Consider the following 19,171-nt stretch of genomic DNA (forward strand, 5'->3'; position numbering starts at 1 on the left):
TTTCATTTAGGATAATATTTTCAATGCTGTAGCATGAATAAGAATTTCATTCTTTCTTAAGGATGGTCAGGTACGGTGGCTCACGCTTGTAATCCCAGCACTTTGGAAAGCTGAGGCGGGATAGACAGATCACCTGAGGTCGGGAGTTTGAGACCAGCCTGGCTAACATGGTGAAAACCCGTCTCTACTAAAAATACAAAAACTAGCTGGGCATGGTGGCACACGCCTGTAATCCCAGCTACTCCGGAGGCTGAGGCAAGGGAACTGCTTGAACCCAGGAGGTGGAGGTTGTAGTGAGCAGGATCACACCACTGCACTCCAGCCTGGAAGACAAAGCAACACTCCATCTTATGTATATATATACCATATTTTGTTTATCCATTCATTTATTGATGGATACCTAGTTTGTTTTCACCTTTTTTTTTTTTAAGACAGAGTTTCACTCTTGTTGCCCAGGCTGGAGTGCAATGGTGTGATCTTGGCTCACTGAAACCTCCACCTCCTGGGTTCAAACGATTCTCCTGCCTCAGCCTCCCGAGTAGCTGGGATTACAGGCACCCGCCACTACACCCAGCTATATATATATATATATATATTTTTGTATTTAGTAGAGATGGGGTTTTACCAGGTAGGACAGGCTGGCCTCAAACTCCTGACCTTAGGTGATCCGCCTGCCTCAGCCCCACAAAGTGCTGGGATTACTGGCGTGTGCCATGTTTTCACCTTTTGACTACTATGAATAATGCTGCAATGAGCACTGGAGTATAATTATCTGTTTAACTCCCTGCTTAAAATTATTTTGGGGCCGGGCGCGGTGGCTCACGCCTGTAATCCCAGCACATTGGGAAGCCGAGACGGGCGGATCACGAGGTCGGGAGATCAAGACCACCCTGTGGTCTAACACAGTGAAACCCCGCTCTACTGAAAATACAAAAATTAGCCAGGCGCGGTGGCAGGCGCCTGTAGTCCCAGCTACTCAGGAGGCTGAGGCAGGAGAATGGCGTGAATCTGGGAGGCGGAGCTTGCAGTGAGTGGAGATCGCACCACTGCACTCCAGCCTGGGCGACAGAGCGAGACTCCGTCTCAAAAAAAAAAAAAAAAATTATTTTGGGTAGGCCAGACATGGTGGCTCACACCTGTAATCCCAGCACTTTGGGAGGCCAAGGCGGGCAGATCACAAGGTCAGGAGTTTTTGAGACCAGCCTGGCCAATATGGTGAAACACCATCTCTACTAAAAATACAAAAAATTGGCTGGGCGCGGTGGCTCAAGCCTGTAATCCCAGCACTTTGGGAGGCCGAGACGGGTGGATCATGAGGTCAGGAGATCGAGACCATCCTGGCTAACACGCTGAAACCCCGTCTCTACTAAAAAAATACAAAAAACTAGCCAGGCGAGGTGGCAGGCGCCTGTAGTCCCAGCTACTCGGGAGGCTGAGGCAGGAGAATGGCGTAAACCCGGGAGGCGGAGCTTGCAGTGAGCTGAGATCCGGCCACTGCACTCCAGCCTGGGCGACAGAGCGAGACTCCGTCTCAAAAAAAAAAAAAAAAAATACAAAAAATTACCCAAGTGTGGTGGCGCATGCCTGTAATCCGAGCTACTCAGAAGGCTGAGGTGGGAGAACTGCTTGAACCAGGAGGCAGAGGTTGCAGTCAACCGAGATCCCGCCACTGCACTCCAGCCTGGGCGACAGAACAAGACTCTGTCTCAAAAAAAAAAAAAAAAAGGTATTTTGGTTATATACTAGGAGTGAAATTGCTCTACCTATAATAATTTTATCTTTAACTACTTTTTGAGGAACCACCAAATTGTTTTCCACAGCAGCTGGACCATTTTACACTCCCATGAGAAATGCACAAGGGTTCCAACTTCTCCACATCTTGGCTATTTTCTGTTTTTAATATCAGCCATCCTAACAGGTATGGAGTATCTCATTGTATGCAATGTGTTTTTCGTCTATTATTTGTAAATAGAAATCCACCTTGTAGTAATTTTTATAATTATGTAGCGCAGCCACTTGAGACACCAAAAATACTTAAATACCAATAAAAGAGTAGAAAGATTTTAGGTCAACTCAATTTTGAAAAAGATATCAAAGATGACAAAAAATGAAGATATAATACAAAAACTCGTAAACTTTTACTTATCTGAGACTAATTTCTAAAATCCTAAAGTGTTGTATAAATAAAAATTGTCTCAAAGCACATTACTGCTTTGTGATTTACAGAGATAACAGTGAAACAAACCTGAAATAAAGCTTTTAAAAACACATTTGCCCCTGGTAGATTGTTGTCACTGTCTTCATTTTAAAGATAAGAAAATCTGAGATCAGGCCGGGCGCGGTGGCTCAAGCCTGTAATCCCAGCACTTTGGGAGGCCGAGACGGGTGGATCACAAGGTCAGGACATCGAGACCATCCTGGCGAACACGGTGAAACCCCGTCTCTACTAAAAAAATACAAAAAACTAGCCGGCGAGGTGGCGGGCGCCTGTAGTCCCAGCTACTCGGAGGCTGAGGCAGGAGAATGGCGTAAACCGGGAGGCGGAGCTTGCAGTGAGCTGAGATCCGGCCACTGCACTCCAGCCTGGGCGACAGAGCTAGACTCCGTCTCAAAAAAAAAAAAAAAAAAAAAAAAAAAAGAAAATCTGAGATCAAACATGTTTGACAACTTGTCCAAGACTACAAAGCAAACCTGTGGCAGAGTTTAGAAAATAATTTCTAATTTCCCAGAAACCCATGATGTAATGTGCAATAAATCAAGGGAAACCCAGAAGAGCCCTTGTTACTCTTTTAGCATGAATACACTTAGGGAGATTGTCCAGTGCACTGAAGCTTGTAACCTCCCACAGCAATGACTGTTAATTAACTCCTTGCCAGCCGTGACTTGAATACTGGGCCAGACCAGATACAACTCAGACTAGTTGTGTGTGTGTCTGATCTAATAACACTAAGATTCTATGGCCGGGCGCGGTGGCTCAAGCCTGTAATCCCAGCACTTTGGGAGGCCGAGACGGGCGGATCACGAGGTCAGGAGATCGAGACCATCCTGGCTAACAAGGTGAAACCCCGTCTCTACTAAAAAAATACAAAAACTAGCCGGGCGAGGTGGCAGGCGCCTGTAGTCCCAGCTACTCGGGAGGCTGAGGCAGGAGAATGGCGTAAACCTGAGAGACGGAGCTTGCAGTGAGCTGAGATCCGGCCACTGCACTCCAGTCCGGGCGACAGAGCGAGACTCCGCCTCAAAAAAAAAAAAAAAAAAAAAAAGATTCTAACTTGGCCTCTCAAATGGTTTTGTTCAATTTTAGTTGTTCAAAAGTAGGCTAATTCTACTGTTAAATTGACAAAGCATATGTTGAAGCAACCAAGGAAATTGTAATTGCTTCTTAACACTCTTGCTTAGATCAGATGTAGAAAGTGTTATTTTGGCCAGGAGCAGTAGCTCATGCCTGTAATCCCAGCACTTTGGGAGGCCAAGGCAGGAGGATTACTTGAGGCCAAGAGTTCAAGACCAGCCTGGGCAACACAGGGAGACCCCGTCTCTATAAAACACTTAAAATTAGTCAGGCATGGTGGCACACCAGGTAATCCCAGCTACCTGAGAGGCCCAGGTGGGAGGATACCTTGAGCTTGGGAGGTCGGGGTTGCAGTGAGCCCTGATTGTGCCACTACACTCCAGCCTGGGTGACAGAGCAAGATCCTGACTTAAAAAAAAAAAAAAAAAAAAGGTGTGATGATCTTGGATCACCAAATCTGTGAGGGAAGGACAGTCTCTAACTTGTTTTCTGCTCTGTCCTTATTGCATACTCTTGGAGAAGGTTTACTGACTATTACTAAATGATAAATCTCGACACAGCAAGCAGAGCCAGTGAAGCTGCTCTCCTGATCTGTCTCTGCTGGGATCCTTTCCTTTAAAGCTACAACCCACCCACTAAACAAGAAGATAACTATTGGGTTTGTCCTTTTTCTTTTTTTTGAGACGGAGTTGGCTCTGCCGCCCAGGATGGAGTACAGTGGCATGATCTTGGCTCTGCAACCTCCGCCTCCCAGGTTCAAGCGATTCTCCCCACCTCAGCCTCCCAAGTAGATGGGACTACAGGCGCCCACCACAACACCCAGCTAATTTTTGTATTTTTAGTAGAGAACGGGGTTTCGCCATGTTGGCCAGGCTGGTCTCGAACTCCTGACCTCAGGTGATCCACCTGCTTCGGCCTCCGAAAGTGCTGGGATTACAGGCGTGACCCACCACGCCCTGCCGGGTTTTTCCTTTTTAAAAATGACATAGGGTGTCTATTTTGCCCAGGCTGGTCTCGAACTCTTGGACTCACGCGATATTTCCTCCTCAGCCTCCAGAGTAGCTGGGACTATAGGGGCCCATTGCCACAGCAGGCAAGATACTTACTTACTCTCACCAAATTTGACTCAATCGTTTTGGCCAAATTTTTAAAAATAGGAATATTCCGAGGGACCATGTTTGAAGAAATGTAAACTCAAGCAAGCAGAGATGAAATGACCTGAGAGATTTGCTTTAATACACTTCGGCGAAGAAAAAAGGGTATGGATGAAACTTTGTGACAAATACAACTGTTAAATGTAGGTGATGGTATATAGGGATTCATCTCACCTTTCCTCTTCTGTCTATGCTTAAAAGTTTTCACAGTAACTTTTCAAAAAAAATTATTATTTCCAAACAAACTTACTGTCCTATCAATTAAGCACGAGTCGCTGGATGTGAACGCTCTTGTCTTCGGAGCCAAATCTGGTGAAGGATCTCAAGCAAAGGTGAGGGATCCTCTCTCTGGCAGGGCCGACAGCGCGCAAGTTTCCTTCAAGGCTGAATCTGACAAATCACTCGGTGCGCTCTTGGGCTCGCAGGACCGCGGAGCTCAATTTGGAAGTGGCGCACGCGGGCTCACGGCGTGTCTCAGGGAAATGCTAGAAACGCGGCTACAGAGCTCCCAATCCCAGCCCGCGGTTGGCTTGGCCCCGGCGCGACACCCGACTCCCTGCCACCCCTTGAGACCTCCTGCACCACTCCCCAGGGCCCCGCCCACAGCCTACCTTCCAAGTCCTCGTCCTCCTCCGACTCGCTGTCCCCTTTGGCGTCGGCGACACGGTCCGGGCCGGGTTCTGGCGTGGGGTGGCCCGGGCTCTGACGTGGGGTGGCGGCGAGCAGGACCGAGGCTGGGGCGCGGGCCTCGCGCAGGCGGGTAAAGTAGTCCACAGCGAATTCGACGAGGTCAGGCGGCTGCTGTCGCAGCACCTCCACCGTGTAGCCCTGCAGCAGCTCCGTGAGCCCCGGCGGGATCTGGATGTGGCTCATGCCGGCGGCGGCCGAAGGGATAGACGGGTTGGGCCGCCGGCGGCCACTGTCTCCGCGCTCACTCACACCGGCCTTTCCCTCCGCGCCCGCGAGGTCTCTTCCCGCGCGGCCCCGGCTCGGCCTTCCTCACGTCGCGCCGCTCTTTGGCCGGCTCTGCGATTCCAGGCCGCGCAACCCTACGCTACCACGGCCGGCCTGGCACCGCCGCCGCTGTCACTGGGCAGCCGCCGCCGCCGCGGGGACCGACGGGCAGGCGAGCTGGACCGGCGGGGCAGGCGTCCTGGTTGTGACGCACGCGGCCGCGGGCGTGCGCGTCCCCGCGTAGCATCGGCCGTCAGTGCGCTTGCGCCACTAGGTGACACGCCCCTCAGGCTGTCGGGGGGTCGAGACAGTGGAGGGTTCCTGATGCCGGCTCATGGCGGGAATCCGGGGAATTAGGTAATGAATGGTCTACCCATGAAGGGGACCGATTAGTGCCTCTCGCCTGGTCCTGAAGACCTTTACATTCTACACATTCTACACTGGGCCCTAGGCCAACACTGCTTGATGAAGTTGGGCAGACCACAGGCATTGTTATCCTTTGCCCCTGGGAAGATGGTATAGGTGAACTGTAGAGGCCAGACTATTTCCCAAATTGCCCTCCTCCTCCTACCAAACTGGCAGGGTTTTGAAAAAGGTGGAGACCTTCCTGGGATGTCCAGGCCACAGCCTACGTGCTAACCAAAGGCCCACGGGGCATAGGGCAGAGTCCCCCCTCTCCTTTCCAGGCCCAGCCAGGAAGAGAGTAGCTGTAGGTTTGGGAACCTGAAGGGCATTTGGGATGCTTAAACACCACCAGGTAATTACCCAGTATTAATTAAAATCCTCCCTAGCACCTCCCATACAGGCTTGGCACACACCCAGGAGCTCAATGCTACTGGGAGCTGAGCAGCTGGGAGCAAGGAGCACCTCATCCCTGCTGATGAAGAGGCCAGCCCAGGCTCTAGGCTAAGCAGGCCTGTGATTATAAACAGCAGTGTGTCCCTGGACAAGTTTCTTGACCCTTAAGAATCTTGGATCATCAACTTTGTGAGGGGAGAAGCAGTCTCCAACTTTTTTCCTGCTCAGTCCTTATTGCATACTCTTGGAGAAGGTCTACTGACTAAATGGTAAATCTTGACACAGCAAGCAGAGTCAATGAAACTGCTCTCCTGACCTCATAGTCTCAGCTGGGACCCCTTGCTTTAAAGCTATGCTTCTGCTTTCAGAATATGAAGACCTCACTAAGGACAGGCAAAATGGAGCTGGAGGGGTAGTTTCCCTCACCTCTTCTCTGCTCTTGGGTAGACTGACCCAAGTCTTCCAGGGATCAGCCTTGACAACAATATCCAGAAAACCTAGGTGTGACTTCCATGGTACCACCACACCTGGGGATCTGCCCCTCTTCAAGCAATTCAATAGCCAACCCTTTGGAAAGGCAAATTCACAACTCCGTTCCCTAGTTTGCCCATATTGTCAGGTGATATATATATAATTTTTTTTATTTTTTATTTTTTTAAGACAAGAGTCTTGCTCTGTCGCCCAGGCTGGAGTGCAATGGCATAATCTCGGCTCACTGCAACCTGTGCCTCCCGAGTTCAAGCAACTCTCGTGCCTCAGCCTCCCGAGTAGCTGGGATTACGGGTTCATGCCACCACGCCCGGCTAATTTTTGTATTTTTAGTAGAGATGGGGTTTCACCATGTTGGCCAGGCTGGTCTTGAACTCCTGACTTCGTGATCCACCTGCCTCAGCCTCCCAAAGTCCTGGGATTATAGGCGTGAGCCACCAGGCCTGGCTGGTTTTATATGTTTTAAAGGCAGACTGGCACCTGTACAGTTTAGACTTAGACCTCGATTACAAAATAGAGGAGAGAGGCCAGGCGCGGTGGCTTACGCTTGTAATCCCAGCTCTTTGGGAGGCCGAGGTGGGCAGAACATGAGGTCGGGAGTTCAAGACCAGCCTGGCCAACATGGTGAAACCCCATCTCTACTAAAAATACAAAAATTAACTGGTCGTGGTGGCAGGCGCCTGTAATCCCAGTTACTCAGGAGGCTAAAGCAGGAGAATTGCTGGAACCTGGGAGGCAGAGGCTGCAGTGAGCCAAGATCTTGCCACTGCACACCAGCCTGAGTGACAGAGTGAGACTCCATTTCAAAAAAAACAAAACAAAACTCTCTCCAGGAGTGGCCTGGAGAGAAAGGCCACTCCAGGGCTGACAACAGTTGAGTATGGGTGGGTTTTCCAAGTGGTTCCAAGGAATCCCTACTGGCCTCTGCCTGAAGCAGGCCAGTCAGCTTGACTTGTTCTCAGATGCCCCATGGCTCAGCAAACACCCATCCAGCAGAGCATTCAAAGGCATCCTGGAGGAATGAGGGCCACTGTTGTGCCAGACCCCCCCCTTTTTTTTTTTTGAGAAGAGTCTTGCTCTGTCGCCCAGGCTGAAGTGCAATGGCGCAATCTCTGCTCACTGCAACCTCTGCCTCCCGGGTTCAAGCGATTCTCCTGTCTCAGCCTCCCGAGTAGCTGGGACTACAGGCATGTACCACCACACCCAGCAAGTTTTTTTGTATTTTTAGTAGAGATGGGGTTTCTCCATGTTGGCCAGGATGGTCTCAATCTCTTGACATCATGATCCACCCACCTCAGCCTCCCAAAGTGCTGGGATTACAGGCGTGAGCCACTGCGTCTGGCCTTTATTTATTTATTTATTTATTTATTTATTTATTTTTGAGATGGAGTCTTCCTCTTGTCGCCCAGGCTGGAGTGCAATGGCACAATCTCAGCTCACTGCAACCTCCACCTCCCAGGTTCAAGCAATTATCCTGCCTCAGCCTCCCGAGTAGCTGGGATTATAGGCGCCCGCCACCATGCTCAGTTAATTTTTGTATTTTCAGTAGAGACGGGGTTTTACCATGTCTCAAACTCCTGACCTCCGGATCTGCCCGCCTTAGCCTACCAAAGTGCTGGGATTACAGGCGTGAGCCACTGCGCCTGGCCATTTTTTGTGTTTGTTTGTTTTGTTTGCTTGTTTGCTTTTTTTTTGAGACACAGTCTTACTCTGTTTCCCAGGCTGGAGTGCAGTGATGCGATCTCGGCTCACTGCAACCTCCATCTCCCGGGTTCAAGTGATTCTCGTGTCTCAATCTCCCAAGTAGCTGGGATTGTAAGTGCGCGCCACCACTCCCGGCTTATTTTTGTATTTTTAGTACAGACGGGGTTTCACCATATTAGCCAGGCTGGTCTTGAACTCCTGACCTCAGGTGATCCACCCACCTCAGCTTCACCAAAGTGCTGGGATTACCGGCGTGAGCCACCACGCCCGGCCAAGAAAGACCCATATTTTTGTTTGTTTGTTTTCTTTTTTGAGATGGAGTCTCGCTCTGTCGCTCAGGCTGGAGTGCAGTGGCACTATCTCCGCTCACTGCAACCTTCGCTTCCCGGGTTCAAGTGATTCTCCTGCCTCAGCCTCCCGAGTAGCTAGGACTACAGGTGCACGCCACCACACCTGGCTAATTTTTGTATTTTTAGTACAGATGGGGTTCTTTTTTTTTTTTTTTTTTTTGAGACGGAGTCTCACTCTGTGGCCCAGGCTGGAGTGCAGTGGCCGGATCTCAGCTCACTGAAAGCTCCGCCTCCCGGGTTTACGCCATTCTCCTGCCTCAGCCTCCCGAGTAGCTGGGACTACAGGCGCCCGCCACCTCGCCCGGCTAGTTTTTTGTATTTTTTAGTAGAGACGGGGTTTCACCGTGTTAGCCAGGATGGTCTTGATCTCCTGACCTCGTGATCTGCCCGTCTCGGCCTCCCAAAGTGCTGGGATTACAGGCTTGAGCCACCACACCCGGCTGGGGTTTCACCATGTTGGCCAGGCTGGTCTCGAACTCCTGACCTCAGGCGATCCGCCCACCTCAGCCTCCCAAAATGCTGGGATTATAGGCGTGAACCACCACTCCTGGCCACCAGACCCCTATTAACTTCAGCAGGGATGGCACCAGGTTCAAGAGGCCAAAAGAGATCCAGAGCCAGCAAACAAGACTTAGGGCTGATTGAGGGGAATTTACCTACAGAGCAGTCCAGTGGTGGTGGGCTAGATAGGAGAACTGCTCCACCTGCAGAAAGTATGGAGTATATATAGCATTTTCACTTAACACCCTCCTGCTAACAACTTTGATTTAACCCAAAACAAAGGGGCTCAATCCCCCGTACATCCACAGGACAGAATGGGGGCTCAGATATTCCTCATGGGTAAGTAATGAATCTCCGGCTTATCCTCGCTTGGAACGCCCAACACATTCAGATGCATCTGCCATACAGGGTCATTCTCAGAGTATGCTTAAGTTATTCCTGTCAGGTGCAGCTACCATACACAGGTGTGTCTGCTATATAGCCACCTGTAGCTGCTCCTCATGGGTCTCCATAGACTAGTCTCAGAGCAAGGATGGACAGCCAGCCTCCAGTTTCAACCTGGCACTCTCCCCAGTACTTGGTCCCCAGAGCAGGGGTCCATCTCTCTTACTTCTGGCCAACCCTTCAGTAACAAGCAGAGCCCCCAGGGCCTTCATGAATGCCTAGCTGAGCTGGCTAAAGAAAAGGGCGCTGTAACAGGAGGGAACACCAGGAGCCTGAACCCCGCATCTTCTACCCTTATCCTGCATTTATCCTGCCTGCATTCAAGCCTGTCCAGCTGCACCACTGGAGGCTACCACGGCAACTAAACCCAGAGGCAGCCAGTAACTGAGATACAGCTGCCAAGAGCAAGTGACGGTGGAAAGGTCAACAGCAGAGACCCTTAGAAGCAAGAGAAGTACACAGGAGGGGGCCCCAGAACCCTGAGGGTGCTACACTCAAATCTAATCCTACTCACAATTCAGCAGGCAGTCAATATCTTGCACAAACTGCCATATCACCAACCACAGGCACAGATATGGACACAATGGGGCCAATTCGCAGAGTTGTTTACAACTATGGATGCAGAGCAGCACAGGTGGGACACATGTTGTTTAGCGCAAAAACAACGGGGCTTGGTGAAACGAAAATGGGTCGGGTACCATTGCTGTTTCCAATGAAACAATGAATTTTGTGTGCTCTTAATAGGTTTATTGTTCAAACATTTCTCTCTGTCTCTCCAAGATGAAGGGAGGGGCCTAAACTTCCCTGAACTCCTCTGAAGGCCTGCTCTTGGCTCAGATCCTCCAGCTTAAATACCTTATTCCCTCTGCATACTTGTGGGACTCAGGTCCAGCAGGAAAACCTCCCTCTTATTTGATCAAGGGACCACTTTTCTAAGCCATTCCAGTCCCCCACCCATTTCCTCGGATCTGCTGGTCACCTGACCACCTCTACATGCCAGGCCCTCCGGGATTTGGTACTCCCAGCTTACTTAGTTCCTACCAGCAACAGTTTCTATGTTGCCTTAGAAGTGTTCATGAGCCGCTAGTTGGCAAAAGAGATTGAGGAAGTGAGCTATGTTTTCTCTGCCCTCACCCAAGCTGTATTTCAGCCTCTACTGTGGCTCCTCCAGTGAAGCCACTGCCTTTTGTACAGGAAATCTGATCTGTCTTAAGTGCCCATGCTCCAGGGAGCAGTTAGTTCCCAGGCCACAATTGTGTACCTGTGAGCCATCCCCATGCCTGAGACACTATGTCCTGAGAAAGCGTCAGTTTCTGCAGTAGAGCCAGGGTCTGCATCTGAGACACCTCAGGGCAAGGACAGAACCTAGAAAGCACAGCGAAACTGGCTAGAAAATCACAGGTCTGCATGCTTACCATAGCAGAGAAAGCAGAAAAGGAACCCCTCAGGGACACCTGGCCCTGGGGCTGTCCCAGTGCCTGTCAGGACTCTTGTGCCACCGCTGATCTGACTCCCAGGCCAGGTACCTAAGCTTGGGACCAGGTGGTACAGACAGGTCTCCTGGAGCCTGGATCAAGCAGCCTCAGGACAGCCTCTGATAGCATCACAAGTCTTTCTTCTCGAGACCCAGACAATCCCCACTTTATTATCGGTTTGCCAATGACCTTTGCAGATCAGTTTACCCTGTCTGAGCCTTGGCTTCCACATCTGAAAGTGGGAGTCAAAATCCCTACCCAGAGGCTGAGTGCAGTGGCTCATGCCTGTAATCACAGCACTTTGGGAGGACAAGGCAGGCAAATCATCTGAGGTCAGGAGTTTGAGACCAGCTTGGCCAACATGGTAAAACCCCATCTCTACCAAAAAATACAAAAATTAAGGCCAGGTGTAGTGGCTCACACCTGTAATCCCAACACTTTGAGAGGCTGAAGTGGGTAGGTCACTTGAGGTCAGGAGTTCAGGACCAGCCTGGCCAAAATGGCAAAACCTTGTCTCTACTAAAAATACAAAAATTAGCTGGGCGTGGTGGTGTGCACCTGTAATCCCAGCTACTCAGGAGGCTGAGGCAGGAGAATCACTTGAACCCGGGAGGCAGAGTTTGCAGTGAGCCAAGATCGTGCCACTGCACTCCGGCCTGGGCAAAAGAGGGAGACTCCATCTAAAAAAAAAAAAAAAAAAAACCCTACCCATTAAACATTGAGTTACAAGGGGATAAAGAAATAAGAGAATACATTTATAAGGAGGTTAGAAAAGATGTAGGGGGTTCCAGCCTCAAAAGACCGTAAGGCGGCCAGGCACAGTGGCTCATGCCTGTAATCCCAGCACTTTGGGAGGCTGAGGTGGGCGGATCACAAGGTCAGGAAATCGAAACCATCCTGGCTAACACGGTGAAACCCCGTTTCTACTAAAAATACAAAAATTAGCCAGACGTGGTCGCGGGCACCTGTAGTCCCAGCTACTCAGGAGGCTGAGGCAGGAGAATCGCTTGAACCCGAGAGGTGGAGGTTGCAGTGAGCTGAGATCGTGCCACTGCCTCCAGCCTGGGTGACACAGCGACAAAAAAAAAACAAAAAACAAAAAAAAGGCTGTAGGGAACAACTGTGGGATATAGTATGACTTTATAGCTGAAATGGTGCTACTGTGCTTTTAACAATTACTGTTGCAACAATCTGTGCTCCCTCCCTCACCTTTGGCCCAGTTACATGGCTCTTGGTGCCTGGGTGAGGCTTTTATCACCAGTTGGTTGTTTAAAAAAATCACTGTCTGGCTCCCAGTTGTGACTGTCTGTGAAAGACAAATTGCTAGGGAGGGCCCCAATTTTCCCCCGCTCCTTACCCTGTCAGGAAGAGAAGAGATATATCAGGAACAGGTGGCATTTCAAAGTGCATCATAAAAAGGAAGCACCAGCCAGGAGGGAGTTACTCAACATCTGCTCTGCTCCCTTCACAAATATGCCTCCAGGGGCTTCCATATTTGACTTAACATCTATTGAACACCCAAAGGAGTAAAATAATCTACCATCACTAACATCAAAGAACCAAAATACTCCATTTTAAAATGGAAAATTTTTCCAAGGGCAAATTATCCAGAGGCACAGACTGTAAAAGTGATCCTAAGCCATGGGAATGGCTGGCATTTGGCTGAAATGTAAATACATTTACAGGGGCTTCTAGGCAAAAGCTGAGGTTTTTGAATAGTCTCAGTCAGTGCAGTGGCTCACACCTGTAATGCTAGCACTTTGGGAGGCTGAGGCGGGTGGATCACTTGAAGTCAGGAGTTTGAGACCAGCCTGGCCAACATGAGGAAACCCCATCTCTACTAAAAATACAAAAATTAGCTGGGTGTGGTGGCGGGTTCCTGTAGACCCAGCTACTTGGGAGGGTGAGGTAGGAGAATCTTTTGAACCCAGGAGGTGGAGGTTGCAGTGAGCCAAGATCATGCCACTGCACTCCAGCCTGGGTGACAGAGTGAGACCCTATCTCAAAAAAAAAAAAAAAAATTCAAATTTAGAACAGTCTCAGGACTGGATGATATCAAGAAGAGCTTCAGGCTGAGCACAGTGGTGCATACCTATAATCCTAAAACTTTGGGAGGCTGAGACGGGAGCCCAGGAGTTCAAGACCAGCCTGGGCAACATAGGGAGACTCCATCTCTACAAAAAATAAATTAAAAAAATTAGCTGGGCATAGTAACACATGCCTGTGGTCCCAGCTACTCAGGAGGCTGAGGTGGGAAAATTACTTGGGCCCAGGAGGTCAAGTCTGCAGTGAGCCATGATCATGCCACTGCACTCCAGCCTAGGTAACAGAGTGAACCCTGTCTCAAAAAAATTTTTTCTAATAAAATAAGATTTAAAAAGAAGAGCTGCAGGAGACACATATATGGCCATCTTCAAATCAATGAGATATTAAACAAAGACATCCTCCAGGGTTAGAAGAAGCAGGCTTAACATTTAATTGACCTTGCCAGACAGAGGATATACAATTTTCATCTTTAAAAACTGTTCAGCAGGCCGGGCGCGGTGGCTCAAGCCTGTAATCCCAGCACTTTGGGAGGCCGAGACGGGCGGATCACGAGGTCAGGAGATCGAGACCATCCTGGCTAACACGGTGAAACCCCATCTCTACTAAAAAATCCAAAAAACTAGCCGGGCGAGGCGGCGGGCGCCTGTAGTCCCAGCTACTCGGAGGCTGAGGCAGGAGAATAGCGTGAACCCGGGAGGCGGAGCTTGCAGTGAGCTGAGATCTGGCCACTGCACTCCAGCCTGGGCGACAGAGCAAGACTCCGTCTCAAAAAAAAAACTGTTCAGCCTGGGCAACATAGTGAGACTTCATCTCTACAAAATTTTTTTTAATAGCCAGGCACAGCAGTACACTACAGGTGTACTGTACAGGTGTACTGCAACCTGTAGTTCCACCTTCTTGGGAGGCAGAGGTATGAGGATCATTTGAGCCCAGCAGTGAGCTCTGATCTCACCACTGCACTCTAGCCTGGCCAACAAAGTGAGACCCTGTCTCTAAAAAATTTAATTAATAAAAAGTAAATTAATTTTTTTTTTTGAAATGGAATCTCGCTCTGACACCCAGGATGGAGTGTAGTAGGGCGATCTTCACTCACTGCAACCTCTGCCTCCCGGGTTCAAGTGATTCTCCTGTCTCAGCCTCCCAAGTACCTGGGACTACACGCATGCCCCAACATGCCCGGCTAATTTTTGTATTTTGAGTAGAGATGGGGCTTCACCATGGTGGTCACGCTGGTCTTGAACTCCTCACCTCAAGTGATCCACCCGCCTCGGTCTCCTAAAGTACTAGGATTATAGGCGTGAGCCACTGTGCCCAGCCAAAAATGTTATTTTCTACTCGGCCATAATTCCTATCTGGTCATTTAGAAATATATTCCAAGCTATAAAGCCTCCTTCCTTAAAGTCCCAAGTCTTTAGCTTCCTGCTGGGTTGATCACAGCCCCAACTCCCAGATAGGGGTGTGTCCCTGCCCTTCTTACCAGGTCTTACTCTGTTGCCCAGGCTGGAGTGCAGTGATGCACACTCGGCTGACTGTGGCCTCAACTTCCTGGGTTCAAGCGATCCTCCTACCTTAGCATCCAGAGTAGCTGGGACTACAGGCACACACCACGTCTGGCTAATTTTTTAATTTTTAAAAAATTTTGTGTAAAGGTAACAGTCTTACTATATTGCCCAGGCTGGTCTTGAACTCCTGGACTCAAGTGATCCTCCTTCCTTGGCTTCCCACAAGTGTTGGGATTACAAGCGTTGTATGATCCACTATGCCCAGCTTTTTTTTTTTTTTAACAGTTCAAAACTAGAGACAGAGAGAGTAATGGTTCTAAAGCCAAAGTCCAAGCGTCTCTATGCAGCTGCAGTGAGACAGGAAGTGCCAGTGGAAGTGTAACTGTGACCACCAGATGGGACAATGCCAGAAAAGCCCAGCTCCAGTAGCTTCAGCAAGCTCTCCCCTCCACCAGAAAGTAATAGCCTAGCTTATGACTCTCCAATTCCCTCACCTTTTCTGGACACACCTGGATAGCATCATCTGCCTGATTAGTAAAGTTAAGCTAGCTACCTCAGATAGCACAGCAACTCCAAAGCCCACATGAAAACCCGAGATTGCTTTTGTCCTTTTAGAACAACTGACTCTCCATCTGTTAGCTCAGACACCCATGGGGCTCAGGGAAGAGGGGAATAAATGAAGGAATGGGTTGCAGACTGGGCCTTGGGAGGGCCTGTGTGAACAATTACCAGTCAAGTCACACCACCCCACACACCCTCCCTAGAGCAGCTGGGGCTAGGGCAGTCAGAGAAGGTAGAACCAGCCAAAACTTCCTCTTCCACCTCCTCCTGCTGGATCCCCAGCCTAAGGTTCCCAGGGAAGAATATTGGATCCCTGGAAGCCTCCACCAAGGCCACAGGCTGCCTACTGAAATGTCCCAGAATCAAAAGAAGAAAATATAACACAATGCAAAAATTAGAAACAATGTTTATTGTTTCTTGTTAAAATAGGGAGCGCTCATGAGAAAAGAGTATGTAAAAAGGACCTTCCTACATCCTGGGCTTTTTCATTTATCCCAGCAGACTGGGACTGTCCTCACTGTGTAGGAGGGAAAGTTCTCCACCTGCTCCCAGAAAATCAGGCTACTCTAGTTTTACTTTTGATTACTTGCATGCATTTAAAAAAAAAAAATCAAAATCCAACGATTAACAGTCTACCTTCTCCTAGGCATATATACCTAGTCCACTGAGACACAGGGGTGGGCCTCAAGTCCAGATCCACAGGTACAGCCCAGGATTAGATGGCACCCTGGAAATCAAATGGGTATTCCTGGCTAGGGACTGAAGAAGATCTCAGCTCCTGGTGATCTGGTTGAAAATCTGCACAGTACCTCCAGTGAGAACTTGAGATTCTCTCTTTAATGAGGAATACTTTGGGTGTGGTAGGACCAGCAGTCAACTGGTAGGTACCATTCTTGCCACAGGTAGTATCTGGTCTAGAAGCTACTTGTTCCATTTCCAAATCCTTTTAAGATCCCTTAAATTGACGAGAATGAATTCAAGTTTCAAAGTGACACAAAGTTATACAAGGTACAGGATGTCATTAAGGTAACGGTCTCACCAAGTCCATGCACAGGGCTCTGATCCCACCATTCCCCTCCCCTTGCCCTCCAAGACTGCTTAGTTCTGTTCACTACTTCTTCTCCTCAGCGACAGCTTCCAGCATCTAGCAGCCTTGAGCAGCCTTCAGCCTCACAAGTTGGGGGTGGCCCAATTAAGGAACTTCATGGCAACTTCAAAGCCAAGGAAACAGGCCTGAGAAGGGGTTGGGAAGAAGAAAAAAGCCAGCAGGAATAACTATTCACAGACTATTCAAAGCTCTATGCTTTGCTGGCCCTGTCAGGACCAGAGCCCCTCCCTAACCCCACACCCACTCCACATCAAGGATGTAAACACTGCTCTCTCATTCCTAAGAGGAGAAGAAAATTTATATCCCACAACTGCCCACTTATTTTTTTTTTTTTGAGACGGAGTTTTGCTCATCACCCAGGTTGGAATGCAATGGTAGGATCTCGGCTCACTGCAATCTCTGCCTCCTCTGTTCAAGCAATTCTGCTGCCTCAGCCTCCTGAGTAACTGGGATTACAGGCACCTGCCACCACGCCCAGCTAATTGTTGTATTTTTAGTAGAGATGGGGTTTCCCTGTGTTGGCCAGGCAGGTCTCAAACTCCTGACCTCAGATGATCCACCTGCCTCAGCCTCCCAAAGTGCTGGGATTATAGGCACTAGCCACCATGCCTGGCCTCACAACTGCCCACTTCTAATGGCCAGGTCAGGAAATCAAAGCCCCTCACCTCAGAGATCCCCAAAGGCAAGTCCTCCTGACAGCTTCAGGGAAGGGAGCAAATAAGGAATGCTCTGGCTGAAGATAGGGCTTTGGTAAAACTGAGACCCCAGTCCTATCCCAGGAACAAGCAAAAGTCAGACCACATGCACCCTGCTCTAAGCCCCAAAGGGAAAGCACAGCCCTGCCAGCTACTCACCGCATTGGCTGGGAAGGCTCGGATCATCACTGCATTGAACCCTTTGTATAAGGATGTGACTCCTTCATCCCGGATCAGCTCCCTCAGCACATCTCTGAAACCATTAGGGTATTTCCCAGGAGGTGCTGTGGGGCAGAACCCAATTTTTAAGGCTTCAGGAAGGAGAAACTAGTAGTTAAGTCTTCCTGAAGGGTCAGGACTAGCACAGGGAAAGGACACCTTGCAGGTCATCTGGGACCAGTCCATAGAAAACAGTTCACCTTGGGACAAATACACAAATGCCTGAATTACTTGGGCCAAGGGAGTAGAAAAGAGGGAAGAAGAATGAAACAGCCCTTCTGTTCACGTGGGGGAGGAAGAGTAGACTTGACTTCTTATCACACTTACCTTGTGTTTAGGCTGTCATGAAAATGAGTCTAGGGTTCCTAGAATGCAAATGACTGTGAGGGAGAATGTTGGTCAGGCAGATGCTGGGTACTGCCATGGAGAGTGAGTATCCCTAGGGCCCTATGAGTTTTGTACCCCAGGATTACCCAGTGCTGGGGACCCACTCTGCCCCTGTCCACCCCACTACCTTCCACTCACCAGTCTGGAATCGAGACTTGAGCACATCTGGGGGGATTGCCACAGCCCAGTTGAAGATCCCTGCAACGCCCCCAGCCACCAAGATCCGAGGGGCACTGAGCTCGCTGACCCTGTATAACACCAACAACAGCCCCAGTTAGACAAAGGCTGTGAGAGTGGCATTCAGACTATCCTGCCTGTGGCAGACAGGGCAGTTACAGAGAAGCAGAAACTGGATGGAAGGAGGAGGTATAAGGCCAGTGCTGCTGGCACCCCTTGAAGGAGGTTTCATGCTCCTGTTTCAAATATTTGCTCCACTGGCTGAGGCACAGAGTAAGAAGAGCTAGCTGGACCTCAGCAGCCACAAGAGGAAAGCAGATATGGAGGCAGGAACAACAACTACTACTTTCAGATTCACACACAGGAGAGAGCAACACACACATGACCAGGGAAAGTAGCTTCCAAGTTCTATTTTCCTCACCTCTTTCCCTCTGGAGTCAAGATATTTTTCAGCCATTCATATGTCATGAAATACATTCCACTAGCTGGGACATCTGTTAGTGGCAAGAAAGAGGTGAATTAAAGTACATAAACACTTCGCCAGGCATGGTGGGTCACACCTGTAATCTCAGCAATTTAGGAGGTTGAGGGAGGGGGATTGCTTGAGGCCAGGAGGTCCGCACCTGGCCTGAATTATTAGTAAAATTGTTTTTTAATTGGGTGATTTGGTTCAATTTATTTGCTTTCTAAACATTAGCCTACAGTAGTAATTTATGTAGACTAAAAAAGCATTAAAAAGAAAAAAAATGCCAGGCATGGTAGCTCACGCCTGTAATCCCAGCACTTTGGGAGGCCGAGGCGGGTACATCACCTGAGGCCAGGAATTCGAGACTAGTCTGGCCAATATGGCGAAAGCCTTGTCTCCACTAAAAATATAAAAATGGGCCGGGCACAGTGGCTCATGCCTTTAATCCCAGCACTTTGGGAGGCCAAGGCGGGCGGATCACGGCCTGTCCGACATGGTGAAACCCCCATCTCTACTAAAAATACAAAAACTAGCCAGGCGTGGTGGCGGGCACCTGTAATCCCAGCTACTCAGGAAGCTGAGGCAAGAGAATCGCTTGAACCCGGGAGACGGAGGTTTCAGTGAGCTGAGATTGCGCCACTGCACTCCAGCCTGGGTGACACAGTGAGACTCCATCTCAAAAAAGAAAATAAATACAAAAATGGCCGGGCGTGGTGGCTCACATCTGTAATCCCAGCACTTTGAGAGGCCGAGGTGGGCGGATCACGAGGTCAAGAGATTGACACCATCCTGGCCAACATGGTGAAACCACATATCTACCAAAAATTAGCCAGGCATGGTGGCATGTGC

The 19,171-nt window shown here is 49.5% G+C and overlaps 2 protein-coding genes across 6 annotated transcripts in view; both read right to left on the bottom strand.

Annotated features, from left to right (window-relative positions):
• Window positions 1–5,637, bottom strand: part of PRKAR2A (protein kinase cAMP-dependent type II regulatory subunit alpha) — a 102,995-nt gene extending 97,358 nt beyond the window's left edge. For all 3 annotated transcript variants that reach the window (XM_033206571.1, XM_033206577.1, XM_033206567.1), the window contains exon 1: window positions 5,058–5,637. In XM_033206571.1, coding sequence (XP_033062462.1) covers window positions 5,058–5,319 — 262 coding nt within the window. In that variant the 5' untranslated portion in view covers window positions 5,320–5,637. The remainder of the gene's footprint in view (window positions 1–5,057) is intronic.
• A 10,022-nt stretch (window positions 5,638–15,659) lies between these two features.
• Window positions 15,660–19,171, bottom strand: part of SLC25A20 (solute carrier family 25 member 20) — a 43,531-nt gene continuing 40,019 nt past the window's right edge. The window contains exons 6-9 of one of the 3 annotated variants that reach the window (XM_033206599.1): window positions 18,278–18,350; window positions 17,818–17,927; window positions 17,233–17,357; window positions 15,660–16,503 (exon numbers count right to left, since the gene is read on the bottom strand). In XM_033206599.1, the coding sequence (XP_033062490.1) occupies window positions 16,441–16,503; window positions 17,233–17,357; window positions 17,818–17,927; window positions 18,278–18,350 (371 nt within the window). In that variant the 3' untranslated portion in view covers window positions 15,660–16,440. Of the gene's footprint in view, window positions 16,504–16,972; window positions 17,097–17,134; window positions 17,358–17,817; window positions 17,928–18,277; window positions 18,351–19,171 lie in introns of those variants that run through there. The other 2 variants (XM_033206609.1, XM_033206589.1) reach the window with 2 other exon arrangements.

Source organism: Trachypithecus francoisi, unplaced genomic scaffold, assembly GCF_009764315.1.
Source record: "Trachypithecus francoisi isolate TF-2019V2 unplaced genomic scaffold, Tfra_2.0 Lachesis_group0, whole genome shotgun sequence".
Classification (NCBI taxonomy): Eukaryota; Metazoa; Chordata; class Mammalia; order Primates; family Cercopithecidae; genus Trachypithecus; species Trachypithecus francoisi.